Source organism: Abramis brama (assembly GCF_963993115.1).
Source record: "Abramis brama genome assembly, chromosome: 1".
NCBI classification, from domain to species: domain Eukaryota; kingdom Metazoa; phylum Chordata; class Actinopteri; order Cypriniformes; family Leuciscidae; genus Abramis; species Abramis brama.
In genome coordinates, this window is record NC_139963.1 from 64,550,999 (window position 1) to 64,570,471 (window position 19,473).

General features: G+C 43.0%; 1 protein-coding gene across 1 annotated transcript in view; it reads left to right on the forward strand.

Moving 5' to 3' along the window:
• LOC311077351 (uncharacterized protein) overlaps window positions 1–18,104 on the forward strand; it is a 32,551-nt gene extending 14,447 nt beyond the window's left edge. The window contains exon 4 of the mRNA XM_084105747.1: window positions 17,985–18,104. Coding sequence (XP_083961873.1) covers window position 17,985 — 1 coding nt within the window. The 3' untranslated portion in view covers window positions 17,986–18,104. The remainder of the gene's footprint in view (window positions 1–17,984) is intronic.
• The last annotated feature ends 1,369 nt before the right edge of the window (window positions 18,105–19,473 follow it).

Sequence of the window (19,473 nt, forward strand, 5' to 3'; positions counted from 1 at the left end):
TTGGGCTGTGCACCAGCTAGAAGACACAGACTACTTCGAGGAGCCCTAGCCTGCGTGATCGTGTTTAACACTCCCACCGGGAGGTTAGCGGGTACCCATTGATGGCCCACACATGTAGGGACCACAGCTCTGGGCGAGGATGCCAGATCGAGCCTTTGGCCTGAGAGAGGAGATCCCCTCTCACTGCCGAAAGTATTCCACAGCAGTTGGACTGTCTGTGGGTGTAGAGACCATTCTCCTGCCGGAACATTGTTCCTGGACAGTCTGTCTGGTCCCAAGTTCAGATGGCCTGGCACATGCGCTGCCCTCAGCGAGTGCAGATTGTGCTGAGCCCAGACCAGAAGGCGTTCCGTCAGCCTGTACAGGTTTCGGGATCTGACACCTCCCTGGTGATTTATATAGGACACCACTGACATGTTGTCTGAACGGACCAAGACATGGTGTCCTTTTATTTCGGGGACAAAAGCGCCTCAGCGCATTGTCGACTGCCATCATTTCCAGGCAGTTTATATGCAGGAGCCTTTCCTGTTCTGACCTCTGGCCGAAGAACGGTCTGCCCTCGAGCAACGCTCCCCACCCAGAGGTGGAGGCGTCCATAGACACCACCTTCACACTCGAGGAGGTCCCTAGGCTTACACCTGACCGGTACCAGTCGGTCACTTTCCAAGATTTCAGGGCTGCGATGCATCCCTGAGTGATCTTGAGGCGAAACAGACCAGAGGACCAAGCTCGCCGCGGTACTCACACTTTTAGCCAGAGCTGCAGCGGACGCATGCGAAGCAAACCCAGCTGGAGCACTAATGATGCTGAGGCCATGAGACCCAGCATTTTCTGAAACCTTCTGAGGGGACTATAGTGCCGCAGCGGAAGGATTTCGTCATGCACTGAATGTCCAGCCTGCACTGTGGCGATAGCTGAGCTGTCATAGACAGCGAGTCCAGTTCCAAGCCCAGAAAGAAATTATCTGACTGGGAGACAGTGAACTCTTCACCCAATTGACTTTGAGACCTAGATTCTCGAGATGCTCGAGTAAAATGGTCCTGTGTTCTATGAGCTCTGATTGTGATCTAGCTAGAATCAGCCAATCGTCCATGTACTTCAAAACTTGCATGCCCCGGAGTTTCAGGGGCGCGAGCGCTGCGTCCATGCACATCGTGAATGTACGGGGTGATAGGGACAAGCCGAACGGCAGGACTGTGTATTAATAAGCCTGGCCCTCTAAGGCGAATATCAAGAATCGCTATTTGTATTTTAAAATACGCGTCCTTCAGATCTATCGACATAAACCAGTCCAGTACCAGTAAAAACAGCGTTTATGTGCAGGCAAGTGGGCTGTGTTACCGACTTGTTTACTGCAGAATACACTGGAACAGTCGCATTTACTGGAACTGAACGAGCGACCTTAACACCGTCGTTTCCCTAGACTGGCTAGGAAGACTTTGAGTTGCCATAGAAGTGTTTGGGTGCAGGCGAGCTGGTTGTACAACGCGCTCGTTGGCTGCAAAATACACAGTCGTCTTAAAGTGAACTGACAGAACGAAAGCATTGATGGCATAATTTTATCTGCCGGGACACCCGGGATTTGAACACGGGTCTCTCATGCGAAAGCCTAAGATTCCGCCACTGAGCCACAGAGAGGGACACATAAACTTTCAGTTAGCGCGAGTATATATAAGAGAACGTCAACATGTCTTGTGACGGCGTTTGTTTGCAGGCGTGCATGTATTACAACAGGCTTGTTTACTGCAAGATTACATTTCCAGTTGCCTGAACTACAGAGGGGAATGAGAAATGTGTGAGAAATGGAGGTTGGTCCAGCCTCGGCGGAACTAACAGAGCGAAAGCATTGACGGCATAATTTTTTTCTGCCGGCAGACCCGGCGATCGAACACGGGTCTCTCATGCAAAAGCCTAAGATTCCGCCACTGAGCCACAGGGGGGGAATACATAAGCTCTCAGTTAGCACGAGCATATAAGAGAGCGTCAACATGTTTGCTTTGGTGTTTGTTAGCAGGCGTGCGTGTATTAAAACAGGCTCTTTTACAGCAATATTGACATTTCCAGTCGCCTGAACTTAAGGGAACTGAGAAATGTGTGAGAAATGGAGGTCAGTCCGGCCTCGGCGGGACTAAAACACTCTCTTTTCTCGTTTCGCCGGTGAGTGACACGTGAATGGGGCGTAGGGGCGGGGTAGCTTTCTTATAACGTAAAGAAAAACCCTGTGACCGTCCGCTTCCGGCCTCCCTCGTGAACGGCTCGAACAGAGGGAAAGAGATGCTAGCCCCGAGAGCAGGTATCATCCCCCACAGCGGCTTCTTGGTCGATATCCACGACGGAAGCGGCGGCAGACGGCGACCGCTGTCCATCAGGAAGAGACTAGTGAAGCAGGTGAAGCTGACGGGCGAACCGGCGAGCTTTGCGGCTTGGGCGAGGTATCGGGACCCATTGAGCACGGTGCTTTTACGGCGCGGTACCGCGGCGGGCGGAGGTGCAGTCTCGGAGAAGGATGCCAGGTGAGTCCTCAGAGTCACCATAGGCAGTAACTAGCTCGCAGTGAGGGCAGTCGCCGTCAGCGAGCACGAGAGCTGCATGATCCTCATCCCGGAAAGGGGCGTCTTGAAAAGATGCCCGGCTCTTTTAGTGCAAAGAGAGTGTGTGTCGTGGCGGCGAACACACACACACACACAAAAACACAGTAGCAGAGAAAAGGATATAAAGCCGGATAGCGCAGCAGGAACGGCGACTGAAGGCGGCGCGGCCAGCGGCTTCAGGTGCAGTGGCTCGTCCTGCTGAAGAGCTTTCTCAGACGGCGCAACTTTTTCCTCTCGGGATCCAGCAATGCGTGAAGCTTGCTGAAGAGATGAAAATCAGTGTGATCAGCCTATCAGTCCATATTTATAAGGCCCACGCCACTTGAGTTTCGGTGGGACATGACGTAGTGGGCGTGAAGCACCCCCATTGGATCTGACGTCACTGGGGCGTCTCTCGATAGGCTGCTGCAGTTGCCGCAGGGCAGCCAATAGGCACGCGAGCCCGTCTTGCCTATGCCTGCATGCTGCCGCAACGCGTTTTACATTATTTCAAAATTAAGGAGAGACACGGCAGGCAAAAACATCTTTTTTTTTTACTGGTCAATTTTGAGATTTTTGGATATTTGTCTTCAATAACATGTCTTCTTTCAGACTTGTGTTGAAAAAAAGTCCGAAATACACATTTAGGTCTTTATTTTATTACACTTTGTCTGTTTGCGTCTTTAGATTTCTCATAAATTCAACAAAAGTTCGCGTTGCAAATCAACATGCTGCTCTGCGATCTCTGCCGTCAGCCTGTCATCACAAGCACCGTTAAGAAGCTCTCTCTCTTGTGTACAATCCTGTCAGATCCAAATATGGTCATTTCCTTTTTATAAGCAACCAATCGTGAAAGTAAAAGGGCTGAATGCGCAATCTCATTGGCTGATGATAAATCTTTAAAGCCTGTTTTCTCAAAATGACTGTTCTCTCATACTCCAAGTCCGAAATATACTCCAAGTCCGAAATTCCCACTTCAGTAGCACCTATACACCAAACTTTCCAGTCTTGTACCTAGTTAAATTATGAAGACATTTACAGAGGGATTTGTAAATATATTATTCCTAGCCTGATTTATATAACATTTTATTCCAAAAAACATGGCGAAAATCATTTTTTTAAGGCTATTGACAGTATTTTCTGATTTACAGGATAACAAAAGTAGATATCCATAAATCCCTCTGTAATTTTTTTCCCATCTAATATGTGAACACATTGAAAAAATAATTTTTAACCTGGCTTTATCCAATACTCAGATTTCGTTTTTTAAAATATATGCAAATTAGTGCATATTTGATTAGATATTGCCTCATTTGCATATTTAAACATTAAATTACAGAAAACTTGTAATACATTTTTTTCTCATCTTAATGTAGGTAATCAACTGTGAAAGTTTCATGGTGATATCTGCTAGTTAAAAATTTTACCCTATTCACCTGTAGTGTCTTGCCTTAAAGGATAATTTTTTGCTTCAGTATCTCGCGGAAAAGAGATTTCTCCATAGCGTAAGATTACTTACGCAGTACGAGAGACCTCTCGTAAGAGAACTTGATGAAATTCTACATGTCAAGGGTCCCTTGACCCACAGTGAAACAAGTTTACGGACAATTCCTAAGCACACTAAATGCATATCGAAGAGGTGATACATCACGATGGTGTTCCTCATCTATCATTTTCATCAAACTGGGCATCTGTTCTGAGGGCTGCTTCCATGTCTGGGTGCACTATTTTTTCATTTAAATAAACACCAGACTGCACACAACGTTCACAAGAGCTGTAACCTGAGTGACATTTTTATACATTTAAGAAAAGCTCTTGCTGGAGCATCACATATAAATGCATCAGGCAGGGGAACACAGTAATGTTTCTCATTGAAGTACAAGCCTTCCTTTGTGAGTTTTTTAAATTCCTCAACGACAACTTTCATGAACTCATGAACTGATGGAGGTTTAGATGGGCCAGCACTAGAAACATGTTTGATCCAGGTAGCTCCTTAATTTTACCAAGTATGGGCCACAACTGTGCATTGGAGCTTCTGAAAAGCAGTATTCCATCAACATTTAGCCTGAGAGTTAATGTGTCTGTGAGTTTATCTTGTGCATTGGTCAGCTCTGCACATATTGCGTTACAAAGGCCAAAATGATAATAACTTCCCGCTTCCCATTTTTTTGACTTCTGCCCTTCTGCATCTGATTATGCTGTGTTAGCCACTTTACAAGATAGTGTTGTCTCTGAATCAAGAAATCAAGAAAAATCAAGAAAACAAGATTTCAACCAGTGGTAGGGAAGGGCGATATGGCAAAAATATCATATCACGATTTTTTTCAGGAAAATCACGATTCACGATTTTAGCACTATTCTTTTTCATGTTGGTTTTACTATTTTGCAAGTGACTGAGCAATACCGCCAAAGTAATGTCCCTATTTTAGCCTTATAGGCAACAAAATATAAAATAAAAAAGAATGGCAGACATTTAGGCCAATGTGGCGAAGATAAAAATCTTCTTCATTATTTTCTTTGTTATTAAAAATTAAAGGAGAAGTTCACTTTCAAAAAAACTTTTGCTGATAATTTACTCACCCCCATGTCATCCAAGATGTCCATGTCTTTCTTTCTTCAGTCGCAAAGAAATTAAGGTTTTTGATGAAAACATTCCAGGATTTCCCCCCATGTAATGGATTCTTTTGGGACCCAAACGGTAGAAGGTCCAAATGACAGTTTAAGTGCAGCTTCAAAGGGCTTTAAACGATACCAGACGATGAATAAGGGTCTTATCTAGCGAAACGATGGGTCATTTCCAAAATAAATAAAAAAGTTTAAGTTTTATAAGCACAAATGTTCGCCTTGCTCTGTTCTGTGATGCGCGTTCGTGATGTCACGTAATACGCAATTACGTTGAAAAGGTCACGCTTGAAAAATTTCTGTCCTGAAGAAAATGTTCTTTTTGGCTTTTTAATATTAAAACACCCAGGATACGCACACGAAATGGGCATTTTAAACGATAAACTGACACAAATACATTTGAAAATGTGTATATGGTCCTCCTTCCGCACATTTGTAAACACGTCAAGCGTGACCTTTTCAACGTAATTGCGTATTACGTGACGTCTTCAACGCGCATCACAGAACAGAGCAAGGCGAGCGTTTGTGCTTATAAAACTTAAACTTTTTTATTTATTTTGGAAATGACCGATCGTTTCGCTAGATAAGACCCTTATTCATCGTCTGGTATCGTTTAAAGCTCTTTGAAGCTGCACTTAAACTGTCATTTGGACCTTCTATCGTTTGGGTCCCAATAGAATCCATTACATGGGGGGAAATCCTGGAATGTTTTCATCAAAAACCTTAATTTCTTTGCGACTGAAGAAAGAAAGACATGGACATCTTGGATGACATGGGGGTGAGTAAATTATCAGCAAAAGTTTTTTTGAAAGTGAACTTCTCCTTTAACAAAGATACACATTAAACATACACAACTTAATATACAAATGAAATAAACAGTGCTATATTTTTTCAGCTACAGTAGGTGTATTTAACAGTAGCAGACATCCCTAGCCTGACGTTGTCATCCTCAGATTCTAGTCAGAATGTGAGTCTGATACTGCTCCATTGAGCTTTGATTATGGGGCATGTTTCAACCGAATCAGGAAGGAAAATGCCTCTGCACTCAATTGGATAGACCTACAACCAATCAGAGCAATGGAGTAAGTTTTCATTCATGTTTCCGATCGACAAATGCCTTGATCGCGGTTCTCTGTTCCTCTTTTATAAAAAATGTGCTGTCGATATCTTCTATAACAGACGCGATGGCGGAATCTACACTTGATGTTTCAGAAACAAAGTTTGGCAGGAGCACATTCACACAATCAATCCAATCAACTTGTCATCAAACACCATGTCTACCCTATCAGCATGAGAGGAAACATATATTCACTCTGTCAACTCACCAGCATCCCTCCGCTAACTCTCGGCTTATTCTTCCACAGCCTGGGAGTACTTTAGGTTCGGGCCGAATACCGAGCCCGGAGCCTCTCCTCGGACAGCACGTCAAATGTGCATTTATTCTATCTGACTTATTTGTAAGTGTGAACTCGTGGAATCTCAATTTTCCAGCGGCAGTCATTTTTGTTGTAAACAAATTCAACCCAAGCGCTCTTTGGTGACGTGGATGATTACGTTACTGTTGATCATCTGTCCATCATCGTATAAAGCCCACCCTGACAATTTGATTGGTCCGAACAATTTTTGTTCGGGCATAATAGCTCCTCATCGGATTGAGTCCAGACCGAACTTCCCGACCTAAAAATTTTGTGGGCGGGGCTAAGTTCAGCTGGCATCCAGGCTAAGACATCCCAAGTCTCCCGGAAGTTCCGGGAGTCTCCCGCATGTTGATAGCGGCTCCCTGATGCCCGCTAATTAGATAAAATCTCCCGGAATCTAGAGCGAGCGAGCATACTTAGCGCGCGCACGGCAGAGAGAGGGAGCGAGAGACCTTGCGTGTGTGTGCTACCAGTGCGGGCGGGCTTTTATCTATACTCCCGAACTCTTTCGCGGACCTTTACCATGACTGTTCCCTGCTGGTGGAATGATCTAACTCAACCAGAGCAGCTGAGTCCCTAGCCACTTTCAAGAAACGGATGAAGACGCTTCTTTTTCGACAGCACTTGATCCAGTATTGCTAACACTTTCTCTACTACTCTATTCTATTCTGTTCTATAACAAAAAAAAAACAAAAAAAAAGTTCTGCGTTAGATTAAGTTGAGAAGGGTCATAGCACTTGCATATTGTTGTCCTACTGTTAGTTTACCCGCTTCTATTGTTCTCATTTGTAAGTCACTTTGGATAAAAGCATCTGCTAAATGAATAAATGTAAAAATGTAATGTAAATGTAAAGCTGCTTTGATACAATCTGTATTGTAAAAAGCGCAAAATAAATAAAGGTGACTTGACTTGACGAGAGATTTCTGTATTTTTTTTGTCTGGAAAAAATCCTCAGATGACGCAAAAATTGTAATTTTGCGTCATCTAAGGATTTTTTGGACAGAGGCTAAAGACTACAGCCAGCAGTAGGAGCTGTCCTGCATGTTTTCAACCCGCCCGTAGGGGGATCTCACTCACAGAATGTACACATAGTGTCAGTCATCTGTTTTTGGAAGCTAAGCTAGCAGGCTCTTGTTCTGTGGAGAAAGCTGAGTAGTAGGGGTTACCATCCTCTTTTTCCTAGACATGTCCGGCCGTCGAGATCGTCCAAAATGTCCGGGATTCGGCTTTTGCTTTCTGCAGTCGCCATTCATTGTTTACATGCACATCTTTTGTTTCAATCTAACTGAATTCATTCCGATTGGTGAATCTGAATGTAGTGTTTACATGAACGCTAAACAAGTAAACGGTTGATGTGCTTTTTAACATTGCTAAGAAAATTCCCACTCCTCCGTGAGAGATACGAGACCGGTGCGTCTCACAGGTGTTGCTCATCAGTAATAACGCCACCGGCCTCTCATCGTTCTCCCGCGGCCCTCAGTCTCGTTCTGCTCGCCACAGTAAACATAATGAATGGCGACTGTAGAACGCAAAAGCCGAATCCCGGACATTTTGGGCGATCTCAAAATCCCGGGCAGACTCGTCACGGAGACTCACTAGTAGCCTAGTCTTGTTGTTTAACTGCGCTGTGCGCTCTCTTACCGGTAGGCGACCTCCTTGGGCAGCGAAGCAAGTGCATTCTGGGAGTTGTTGTCTTTCATCCACATAAGCCAAAAATACATTTTCTGACTTTTCTCAGTCTAGAAAGCTCCAAATTCAAAAATAATTTCACATTTCTTCTACATAAATGACCCATTTTAAATACACATTCATCTTTCCAGAGGTGAAGTATCCCTTTAATCGTCCACGATCAAAAACCGTCATATCGCACACCCCTAACCAGTGGTTCATAAACTTTTTCTGTCGAGAAATTTTGAGAAATTAATTAACACTGTACGGAAACTCTACACCATGTGTACGAACTCTTTTACTAGAGTGAGAAAAGTTAAGTCTCTTTATGTTGATGCTCAGACTTCCAGGATAGTCCACCAATGTTTATTTAACTTCTTTTGGAAAAATTAGAAACACTATATTAGAACATCTGTAGTTATTAATTCTTGTGAAAAAGGTAGACTTAAAGGGATACTTCTCCGATTAGCATTAAGTTTTGTATCATTAGAAAACCTGTAGTATTTTCAAATGCCTGTGCTTCCCTCCCTTTGCCTTTTATTTCAGACATACCAGAGGTTTAATATTTACATTTCATATTTGTTGTTTCGGATGATCTTGTGACTTCAGCTCAGAAATATTTGACTTGCTTTGTTATGAATTTTATTTGACTTCTTGGAAAATGTTATATACATAAATGTAAGTTTGCCATTAACAAACCCTTTTCTTTCTGTGTTTTTGAAAGAATTTAAAATACATATTACTACAATTAGGCCTAAATCTTCAGTAAATATGAGAGCAAGTATTTGTAAGAATTTTACTCTTGTGTTCTTTCTCTTTATATTCTTTGTCTTTTATTTTTCAGTTTTCAGCTAATCACTGTTAACTCTTATTTTCTCATTTGTATTCTGATGACATTGAATACATTTTGTATTCAAAGTTGTATATAATAAATATGTAATTGCTGTACTTTTTGAAATAAAAACTGCTTCCTTCCTCATTATCATGCATCACATGAAAAAAAGGAGTAAAATGAGTCTCTTATCCAAAATCCTTAATAGATGGCGCGTCCTGAGGTGAGGAGAGCAGTTTATGGTATTTCTCATATTTACACAACCAAACACACTTTATACAGTTTGATTAAGTGACAGAGTCATTTCTGTGTTGTTTTCATCGATCACAGCGATACTTGTGCGTCTTTTCTGGCGTCTTCCTACTGAAATAAACATTTAGTGCAGCAGCAGCAAGCATGAGGAGAATATGTTGAGTTCATTCAGACCGGAGCGATTTTGTGTTCGTTTGTGAGAATGTCTCGATGTTTGGAGTGAGAACTGTTACTGAATGTCAAGTCAAGAGTCAAAGTTTTATCTTTAACGAATCAAATTTGTTACTTCACATTGTTAAAATACACTGGAACAGATATGGCTAAATGTAAAGGAGGTTTGAGAGGGATGTGTATGTGGCTGGCTTGAGACCAATGGAGGTGTCGGCAAGAACAGTCCAGTCCAGTCACTTTAGGTACACAATGTCTTTCTTTATTAGGTGTGGAACATAGTTCAATAACGCACACAAGGCAGGAGACATGGCATTTCCAGCAGCAACACACAAGGATTCCTCCATGTGGCATTAACAAAAGGAAGGGGCTGGTTGTACAGGAGCTGTCTAATGAAGTCTGTGGCTGATTGAGGCTAATTAGTTGAAGGTGTGGTGAACTGCATGGGGAACTGAGTGGTAAAGAAAAATGGGGCATGGCAACTGCAGGAAAGAGAGGAAATCTTCCAAACAGCACCCCGGTGGAATAGAAGGGAGGATTGCGGAAGCGAGCAGGAGGGAGATCGGCCATTTGAGGAATAAGGAGTTTGGCACAGGACTGCTGGCACACCTGTGCTGATGTCTCATGACAGCCTCACGACCCCTCAGGATCCAGAATCGCCTCCTCAGCTCAGCGAATAGCCTCTCGGGACCAGAATGATGTAGGTGGTCATCACAATCTTTAATTATAAGTTTTGTAATCGGATGGGCAGGGACCAGGACAACTGGATGTATGGCATCAGGAGGCAGGCCACTGCTTTGTCGTAACCTTCGACCTACTCGAATGAGACCTGACACTGGGTCTAGTTCCAGAGCAAGGGAGAGAAGATGACAGGAATGTGGAAGGGGTTTGTGGGTCTGAAGGCATGCTAGATAATTTCCAAAGGAATCCAGCTGGGTCTGTCTTAGGATGGCAATCTCTGCATCGAGGTAGGTTGCTGCCGATGGTGTTTTCAGGAGGCTCTGCCACCTCAGAGTGGGAGGCAGTGGTAGAGTCAAGGAGATCCTGAAAGGTGGTGCACTGGGTAGGGTCAGAGATGTCATCGGGAGAAGGAGGGAAGGCCTAAGGGTTGGACCAGGGAGCAATTGTGAAGCGGACAACCATTGTCACATATAGGCGACTGCACCATAAGACTGTTCTGATGCATCGCAGAAGATGTGCAGGTCTTGGATGGCTGAGGGGGTGTCTACTGTCCAATGGATAAGACAACGGGGCAGTAGTATTGAGGAGAGATTAGGGAGTTCTCCTCCTCCCATGCACCTGGTGGAACATGGATTAACGTCTCCGCTGATGGCAATCTTGTGCTGCCTGAAGCGGAGGAGAACTCCAAGGAGGGAAGGCCCAAATGTTGGACCAGGGAGCAATTGTGAATTCAGGCACTGATTCTGATAGGAGAAAGAACAATCAAATACAATGCGGTCCTTTCCATTATGACGCACAATGTGGTGAGGTATGTGCCAAGACTCAGGAGCATCTGCTACTTCAGATGAGGTTAACTTCTTGACATACCAAGCATCAACTAACTTCTGGATCTCTCTGATATAGGTCTCTGCCTGTGGGGGGTTTTGGAGCAGTCGCCTCTCACAGCTGTGAAGACGTGACATAACTGCTTCCTTAGGGGCCTTTGGGGGGGGGCAGGGATCTACTCAGAGGAAAGGTGTGGCATACCGTAGGACAATAGCTCAATAGCTCTGTGCCTGTATTTCAGGGTGTCCGTATGGCAATTCCAGTGGAGGCCTAGAGTAGATTCCATGGGATCAAGGGAAGGATGATGTGACAGCCAGAGATCTGCCTGGTCTGACCTAGCATTGGGAGGGAGATCACAGATGACCTTGGGGTCATTACTGGCCCATTGTCTAATCTCAAAGCCACCAGAGGAGAGGGTTACACGCATGCAGTGAAGGAGGTCCTTAGCTTCCTCTGGTGTGGGAAGACTTTGAAGGCAGTTATCCACATAGAAACAATGCTGTATGGAATAGGTAATGCGGTGGCTGGAGGTGGTGCCAAATGGGATGACTTGCCATTCATATACAGTTGGAGGTGATCTACTGTCACGCCAGAGGAAGCGCAGGAGGGGTTTATCTTGGGGTACCAGGCGCATCTGGTGGAACATGGATTTAACGTCTCCGCTGATGGCAATCTTGTGCTGCCTGAAACGGAGGTGAACTCCAAGGAGGGAAGGCCCATGGGTTGGACCAGTGAGCAATTGTGAATTCAGGCACTGATTCTGATAGGAGAACGAACAATCAAATACAATGCGGTCCTTTCCATTATGACGCACAATGTGGTAAGGTATGTACCAAGACTCAGGAGCATCTGCTATTTCAGATGAGGTTAACTTCTTGACATACCAAGCATCAACTAACTTCTAGATCTCTCTGGTATAGGTCTCTGCCTGTGGGTTTTTTTGGAGCAGTCGCCTCTCACAGCTGCGAAGACGTGACATAACTGCTTCCTTAGGGGCCTTTAGGGGGGGCCAGGGATCTATTCAGAGGAAAGGTGTGGCATACCGTAGGATGTCATCAACAGGAATTTGGATGGTTTGAGTCTCCAGCTGGTGAATTGCATATTGGTCCTGTTTAGAGCGGACAACCATTTTTGTGTTCCTCGGAGGTACTGTGTCCAGCTGCCACAGTTTTTGCACATTGTGGTGGATGTCATCAGGTGGGCATTTAAAGAAGATATAATGACACTTGGTGGAGGGAGAGCTAACAATATCTCTAGCAGGGCCCTGTAACGTCCAGCCAAGACGGGTTTTGATCGCTACAGGGGCTCCAGGGGGCCTAACTTTACAGGCAGTGTTGGAGTGATCAGGTGGGCATGATCAGCTCCTATGAGTAGAAGGGGGCTTACGTTATCATGCTGCTTCAAGGGAATCTGCCGGAGATGAGTGTAGCGCCGCTGGAGGGATTTCACAGGATGAGAATGTTCGGACAAGGAAAGCTGATCAGCAGTGGCGGCACCGTTTAAAGTCTGGACATCCTGTCTCACAGTCCTCCGCTTCAAGCTCTCAGACTCTCCTACCAACTGGAGTTTCTGGGTAGCAGGATGCAGAAGGATCATACGTTCTGACCCATCATCCAGTATGGCATATGTATCTAAGGACTTGTTTCCATTACGCAGGGTCACTTCAACTACCTTCAGCAGCACTTTATTGCAATCGCTAGGATGGTCTAGTAGAAATTCTGCACTTGTCACTGGTTGATGTTGCATAGGACCTGCAGATGTTTCCCATTGCATTGGTTGCAGCATCCCTTCAGATCACACTGGTTTGCAAAGTGGTCTTGTGCACACCGACAGCAGCGTTTCTGTCCTTTGATCCAACTAGTTCTCTGATCTTCAGTGAGCTGGAGAAAGTCATCACATTTATTGACATGATGTTCAGGGGAATTACAGTAACCACACACTGGACAGCGTGTGGATGTGGTGTTCCCCAGTCAGGGGAAGCTGACTGGCTTTAGGAGGAGCCATCTGGACATTAGGGGAGGTCACTTGGGAAGTCTTGCTACCATGGAATATTGCTGTAGCTCTGACTGGGTGAGAGGGTGGTGGCCTTGGTTGGACAGGCTGAAGGGTTCTCTTCCTTCTGGGCTGGCAGTGGGTTTCCTGTTGTAGCCAGGAGAAGAAATCTAGGAAGTTATAGGAAAGGAGACCTGGTCTGCTCAAACACATGCTTCTCTTAAATTGACAAAAGTGCTCACTGGGTAGTTTATCTAGTAGCCGCTCGACATGAGCAACAGGTAAGCTCGGAGAGACCTTCCCGGCCCATGGACTGGAGGAGACCCGCTAAGGCCTGTACTCTAAGGGAAAACTGATCTAGGCCTCTACCTTCACCTATCCGGATAGCAGGCATCTCCATTATAGCACGGAGCTCTCTCAGAGCAAGCTGTCCGGGTTGGCCATAACGCTCATCTAGGGACCGAATAGCTTGAGTAGGGATCTTGGGCATAAACATAAGCTAAGGCAAGCCGCTTCGCCTAATCTACCTTTAAGTGATTCAGTAAGATGTAATATTTATACTGCTCTGACTCTCCTGGGTCCAACAGGTTGGATAGGGCCATCTTTAACATCATATACTGGCTTTCATCCTCTAGTAAGATCAGAGAATGGGGGACCTTCTATCTTGCTATATGACTGCAGTCGGCTTGGAGGGGGAGCTAAATGGCTTGGTGGGGCTGCAGAAGTAAGATGGTGAGGCTGCACATTATGGGGCTGGTATGCTGGCTGGGCAGAGTGGGCCATAGCTCTAGGCGAAATTTGAGGTGACGACATGTAGGCTGGGAGCAAGGGGTTACGTGAGACTGGGACTTGACAGGTGGCAGGGAACTGACTATGGTCAGAAGGATTTGTGTGCTGCCAGGACTGAGCTAAGGGCTGAATGGCAGGGGCACGGCTTACAGAAGGTGGATAAGAAAGCTGCTCTCGAGGTTGGGAAGAAAAGGGCTTATAGTCACTTGTGGTAGCCTGGGGTGGCATCGTAGCATGTTGGGCTTGTGATACTACTAACTGAGGGCTTTCAGGGGATGGTACTGAACGAGACCGTGAGGAGTGACCTTTACTAAGCATACAGCACTGGATTAGTCTACCTTGATTTCTTGCTTCTTTTTGTAACTGCTGTAAGAACTCAGTTTGAGGGTCAAGAATTGGGGCTACATGAGGGTCATGTGGGTACTCAGGGGCTAAGGCTCTTCCAGAAGAGACATGTGAGGGAGAGTCTGTTGCTGGCTCCAGCTCTTCATCCTCCTCGCTGGGTAGTTGAGGTGGCTCTTCCTCCTCCTCAGACTCATACTGTGGTTGATACTGAGGTCCAACACCACAGATGTCTGCAGAGTGAAGCGGTGGTGGCTCTGGTGCTGCAGCAGGACCATATTCCATGACGTGGTCATCATAGCGTACAGGACGCGGGGCTTGGCGGTGAGGACGCTGAAGTAACGAAGGCAAGGAGTGACTGGACATCTCCACTGGTCGTCAATGGCTCCGGCTCGAAGGACCATGTAAAGGAGGTTTGAGAGGGATGTGTAGGTGGCTGGCTTAAGACCAATGAAGGTGTCGGTAAGAACAGTCCAGTCCAGTCACTTTAATTACACAATGTCTTTCTTTATTAGGTATGTGTATGTATGTATGTCTGTGTGTGGTTTCTAGGAGGGAAAGGGATATGGGATACAATTAGCTACATAAACCTACAATACAAGGCCACAATTCATTTGAATGAGAATCAAACATTTGTACAATAACTAAGAATGCAGAAAATTAGCTAGGTATACTACAAACAAAGTCAATACATACATTTTCTCTGCCCCGTAATTAATGAACTGGTAATGCCAATAAATCCTCAAATACACATTCTAACAATTACCACAGTGAGTCACATGAGCAATATAAACCAAGTTAAACTGTTTAATCTAACAGTAGAAACATATGGAACTTACATAGTTCAATAACACACACAAGGCAGGAGACAGCATTTCCAGCAGCAACACACAAGGATTCCTCCATGTGGCATGAACAAAAGGAAGGGGCTGTGTGTACAGGTGCTGTCTAATGAAGTCTGTGGCTGATTGAGGCTAATTAGTTGAAGGTGTGGTGAACTGCATGGGGAACTGAGTGGCAAAGAAAAATGGGGCGTGGCAACTGTAGGACAGAGAGGAAAACTTCCAAACACTAAATACTTCACATTGAGCTTATAGTGAGTTTTTTAGGATCATTGTCAGTTTTAAATAACATTAGTGCAATGATTGTAATATTTATAATCATTTTTTTTTATTTCTAGATAACTGTATTTTAATGAAGCAGAATAATGTTAGGATTAGCATTGAAAATAATTCATTAATTGGCATCAGTTACTGTACGGTCAATATATAGACGGACATAAATGCTTAGAAGTGTAATTTATTATAAAAACAAACTCAGTAATTTATATTTTTGATTTTGGAAGATAAGCTCCTCCCACACTGGAATTCATCATCAGTGAAGCTCCTCCCATAGCAATCACATAATCAGTGAAGCTCTTCCCACAGCAATTCTCCAATAAATGTTGTAAATTCCCATCAGCTACAAGAGAAGGCGAGCATCAGAGCATCAGGAAGAGCTGAAATCTGCAAAGACTGAGTTTATTAAAGAGGACAGTGAGAACATGAGTGATCCAGAACCCTGCAGAATGAAACACACTGAAGATCCTGAAGAACAAAGAGGTTGGTGTTTATTCTTCATTCATTCAAGATGCTGAAGAACATTCATGTTAGAAACATTCAAGCACTTTTAGATAAACAGTTAAACTATGAGATGGTACAGAATGTTTTTTGTTTGTTTTCAACAAATTTTCAGTAAAGGGAGGTTTGAGAATTTTGTATATTGATTGTCAACATCAGATCAAGCTAAATACTATTTTAACAGTTTTGTTTGACATTTATTTTATATCTGGTTCCCAATTTGCAACAACGTTACCAGAATTTTTGTCATTTTCAACGTATTCATAGTTATAGCGATTCAAGTTGTGATGGTGCAGTGGGTAAGACACATGCCTTTGATGTGAGAAACCCGGGTTCGAATCCACTGTGAGACACCAATGTGTCCCCGAGCAAGACACTTAATCCGTAGTTGCTCCAGAGGCGTGCGACCTCTGACATGTATAGCAATTGTAAGTCGCTTTGGATAAAAGCGTCAGCTAAATGAATTAATGTAAATGTAAGTTATTCATAGTTATAAAGATTCTTCTTACAGTAACTTTGGTAACAGGGTTGATGGATACAGTCAATGCTACAGTTTGTGTCAAAACTGAGACAATGGATTAAGATTATTTCCTTGTCTTCCCATCATGCAGTAGAAAGAGCCCAGTTTCACCTCTAGTAGAGGGAAGTTCGGATCATTTTACAGACTCGGATCGTTGAATCTTTTTTCGAGTCATTTCGTTCATTTCAGCAGAATGCATGTAAAATGTTACATGTTAGTCAAATTCCTCAAACACATCAAATGTTGATCGCATTAAGAATAAGAAAAAAACTGCAATGCAAGGAAAAGGCCAAATTATGAGCAGGGTTCGTACGGGTGCTTGAAATCCTTGAAAGTGCTTGAAATTTGATGTTGTGTTTTCAAGGTTTGAAAAGTGCTTACATTTTGGATAAAATGCTTGAAATTGAAACAGTATTTCTTTCACAACAAAACACATCTGGATTGAGATTATTTTCTTGCCTTCCCATCATGCAGTAGAAAGACCTCAGATGATGTCATTTCCTGGGTGTCACAGTTTTAAGTAGGGCTGCACAATATATTGAATTCGAAATATCGCAAAGGCATATATCGCGATATCCATATCGAAACGGTTTGTAATAACTGGGGTCATGAACAAAAGACAAAGAGAAAATCACTCACTGCTCTTGACTGAATAACTTTTTTGTAGAATCAGTATATATTTAATTTATATAGTGAAAACTAAGCAGTGTTTTATTTTTACATTTGATTATTCAGTTTCTGTTGTTAAATAACCCTAATGTAGGATAACCTGAAACCCTGAACCCTGTGGTTTACCCTGATGTTAAAATAACACTTCTTATGTTACAGTAAAACACTGATGTTCACTTTCAGAAGCTGTAGGGATGTTTTCTTGTCACAAAAATAATGTGAAACATGTATGTTGAAATGCTCTGTTTTTGAAAGGAGGAAAATCATGTCAGGAATAACTTTCTGGGTTGAGTGAAACATATAGGACACAGATAAATATAATAAAATAGTCAATTTAAATTTAGTTAAAGCTGCGGCTACTCTACACTTTGAGCTTGTGAAGTTTCTACAGACACTGCAACGGTCGTGAAATGACGTCAAACTCTGCGGCAGCTTTTTTACAAACACAAGTTCAACATAACAAATAATAATAATTTAAAAATAAAACAATCCACTCCACTTGAATGCTGAACGTTTGTGTTATTTCTCACAGGGTAATTCACTTGAGCTTGTGTTTCTGGTGTCCCACTTTTACATGCGCATGAATGGAAGTCTATGAAGGAAAAGTCTAGTGTGAACGGCCATTAATAATTCAAACGTTTTTAGTAAAATAAATATCAATCTCAAAGTCGGTGAAAAAATATGGCAGTATTGTATATTTTTATGTTAATATCATGCTAGATAATTGTGTTATTTATCAAATATATGTAATAGTTTTTGCTAAAGAAACATGGGATTTGTGCCTATAATGTTTTAAAAATAATAATTGGAAGATAAATTTACCTCATTCTTGGAAAGTTTCATGGGCATATCATCAATTTATAAAAAGGCATTAAATTATCATAATATTTTATAACAGTTGTCTACTTTCTACTATTACATCAGGGTTCAATTTCATGTCCTTTCACTTTATATTTCTCTTTTAATTATGTTGATGTACTGAAAATGAAATTTAATACATTTTTCTTTCATGTCAGACCTGATGGAAGAGAGCGAGGAGAGTGAAGAACTGAGTGAAGTGGAGGAGGAACATCATGTCAAACCTGGAGGAAAACCTTTGAGTCGCTCAGAGACTAAAAATACATTTTTAAAGAAAAGAGGAGCCAAGAAATCTACAACCTGCACTCAGTGTGGAAAGAGTTTCACACACAAACATAGTCTTGAGCTTCACATGAGAGTTCATTCTGGAGAAAATCCGTTCACCTGCGCTCAGTGTGGAAAGAGTTTTATAACCAAACAACGTCTTGAGCGTCACATGATGATCCACACTGGAGAGAAGCCATTTAAGTGTGATCAATGTGGGAAAGATTTCAGTCAATCTTCACACCATAAAGAACACATGAGGATCCACACTGGAGAGAAGCCATTCATGTGTGATCTGTGTGAAAAGAGATTCTCATACAAAAGTTATCTTAAGATTCACATGAGGATCCACACTGGAGAGAAGCCGTACACATGTGATCAATGCAGCAAAACATTTCTCTGTGCATCAAACCTGAAGACACACCTGACAGTTCATACGAAGGAGAAGCCGCATTCATGTTCTGTGTGTGGAAAGAGTTTTTCACTGCTGCATACTTTACAGAATCATGAGAAAATACACACTGGTGTGAGAGAGTACATGTGCTTTAAGTGTGAGAAGACTTTTACTGCAGCTAAACATTTAAAAGAGCACCAGAGAATTCACACTGGAGAAAAACCTTACAAGTGTTCACACTGTGACAAGAGATTCAGTCACTCATCATCTCTGAAAACACATGAGAGGATCCACACTGGAGAAAAACCTTACAAGTGTTCACACTGTGACAAGAGATTCATTCAGTCGGCAGATAAAACAACACATGAGAGGATCCACACTGGAGAGAAACCATTCATGTGTGATCAGTGTGGAAAGAGTTTCTCTGTTAAAAGTGACCTGAAGCGACACATGAAGATCCATTCAGTGGAGAAACCACATCAACGCAGTCTGAGATCACGGTAGGGGTGAACGATATTGACAATGAGTGATATTGCGATATCGATATTAATTTCGATTTTTACAAAATATTTCGTATAATTACAAAAGTTATGGGAAAATGCATCAAAATAGACTCATAACAAATAACATGTTTTCTTACAACACAAGGTTTATTTCAACTGACAGTCTTATTGGACTGGTACAACATGAATAAATACATAACCATGTCTACAGAACAGGACATGTTTTACTGGTTGTATGTACACTACAGTATACAAACTATAAATAAAGAGCAAGTCTACAGAACAGGACATGTTAGAAACAATCAACATAAATCTAAAAAAAAACAAGTAAAAAGAAAATGTCATGATAAACAGGGTCCATCAACAACCGTGTAACCTTTAGAAGGCAATTTACACTTTTCCCCGGCAACTCACAGGTAGAGGTTTGGCCGTATGGAAGGGGCTGTTTACACCTGGCCACTTCATGCATTTTCTGTGAAGGGATAG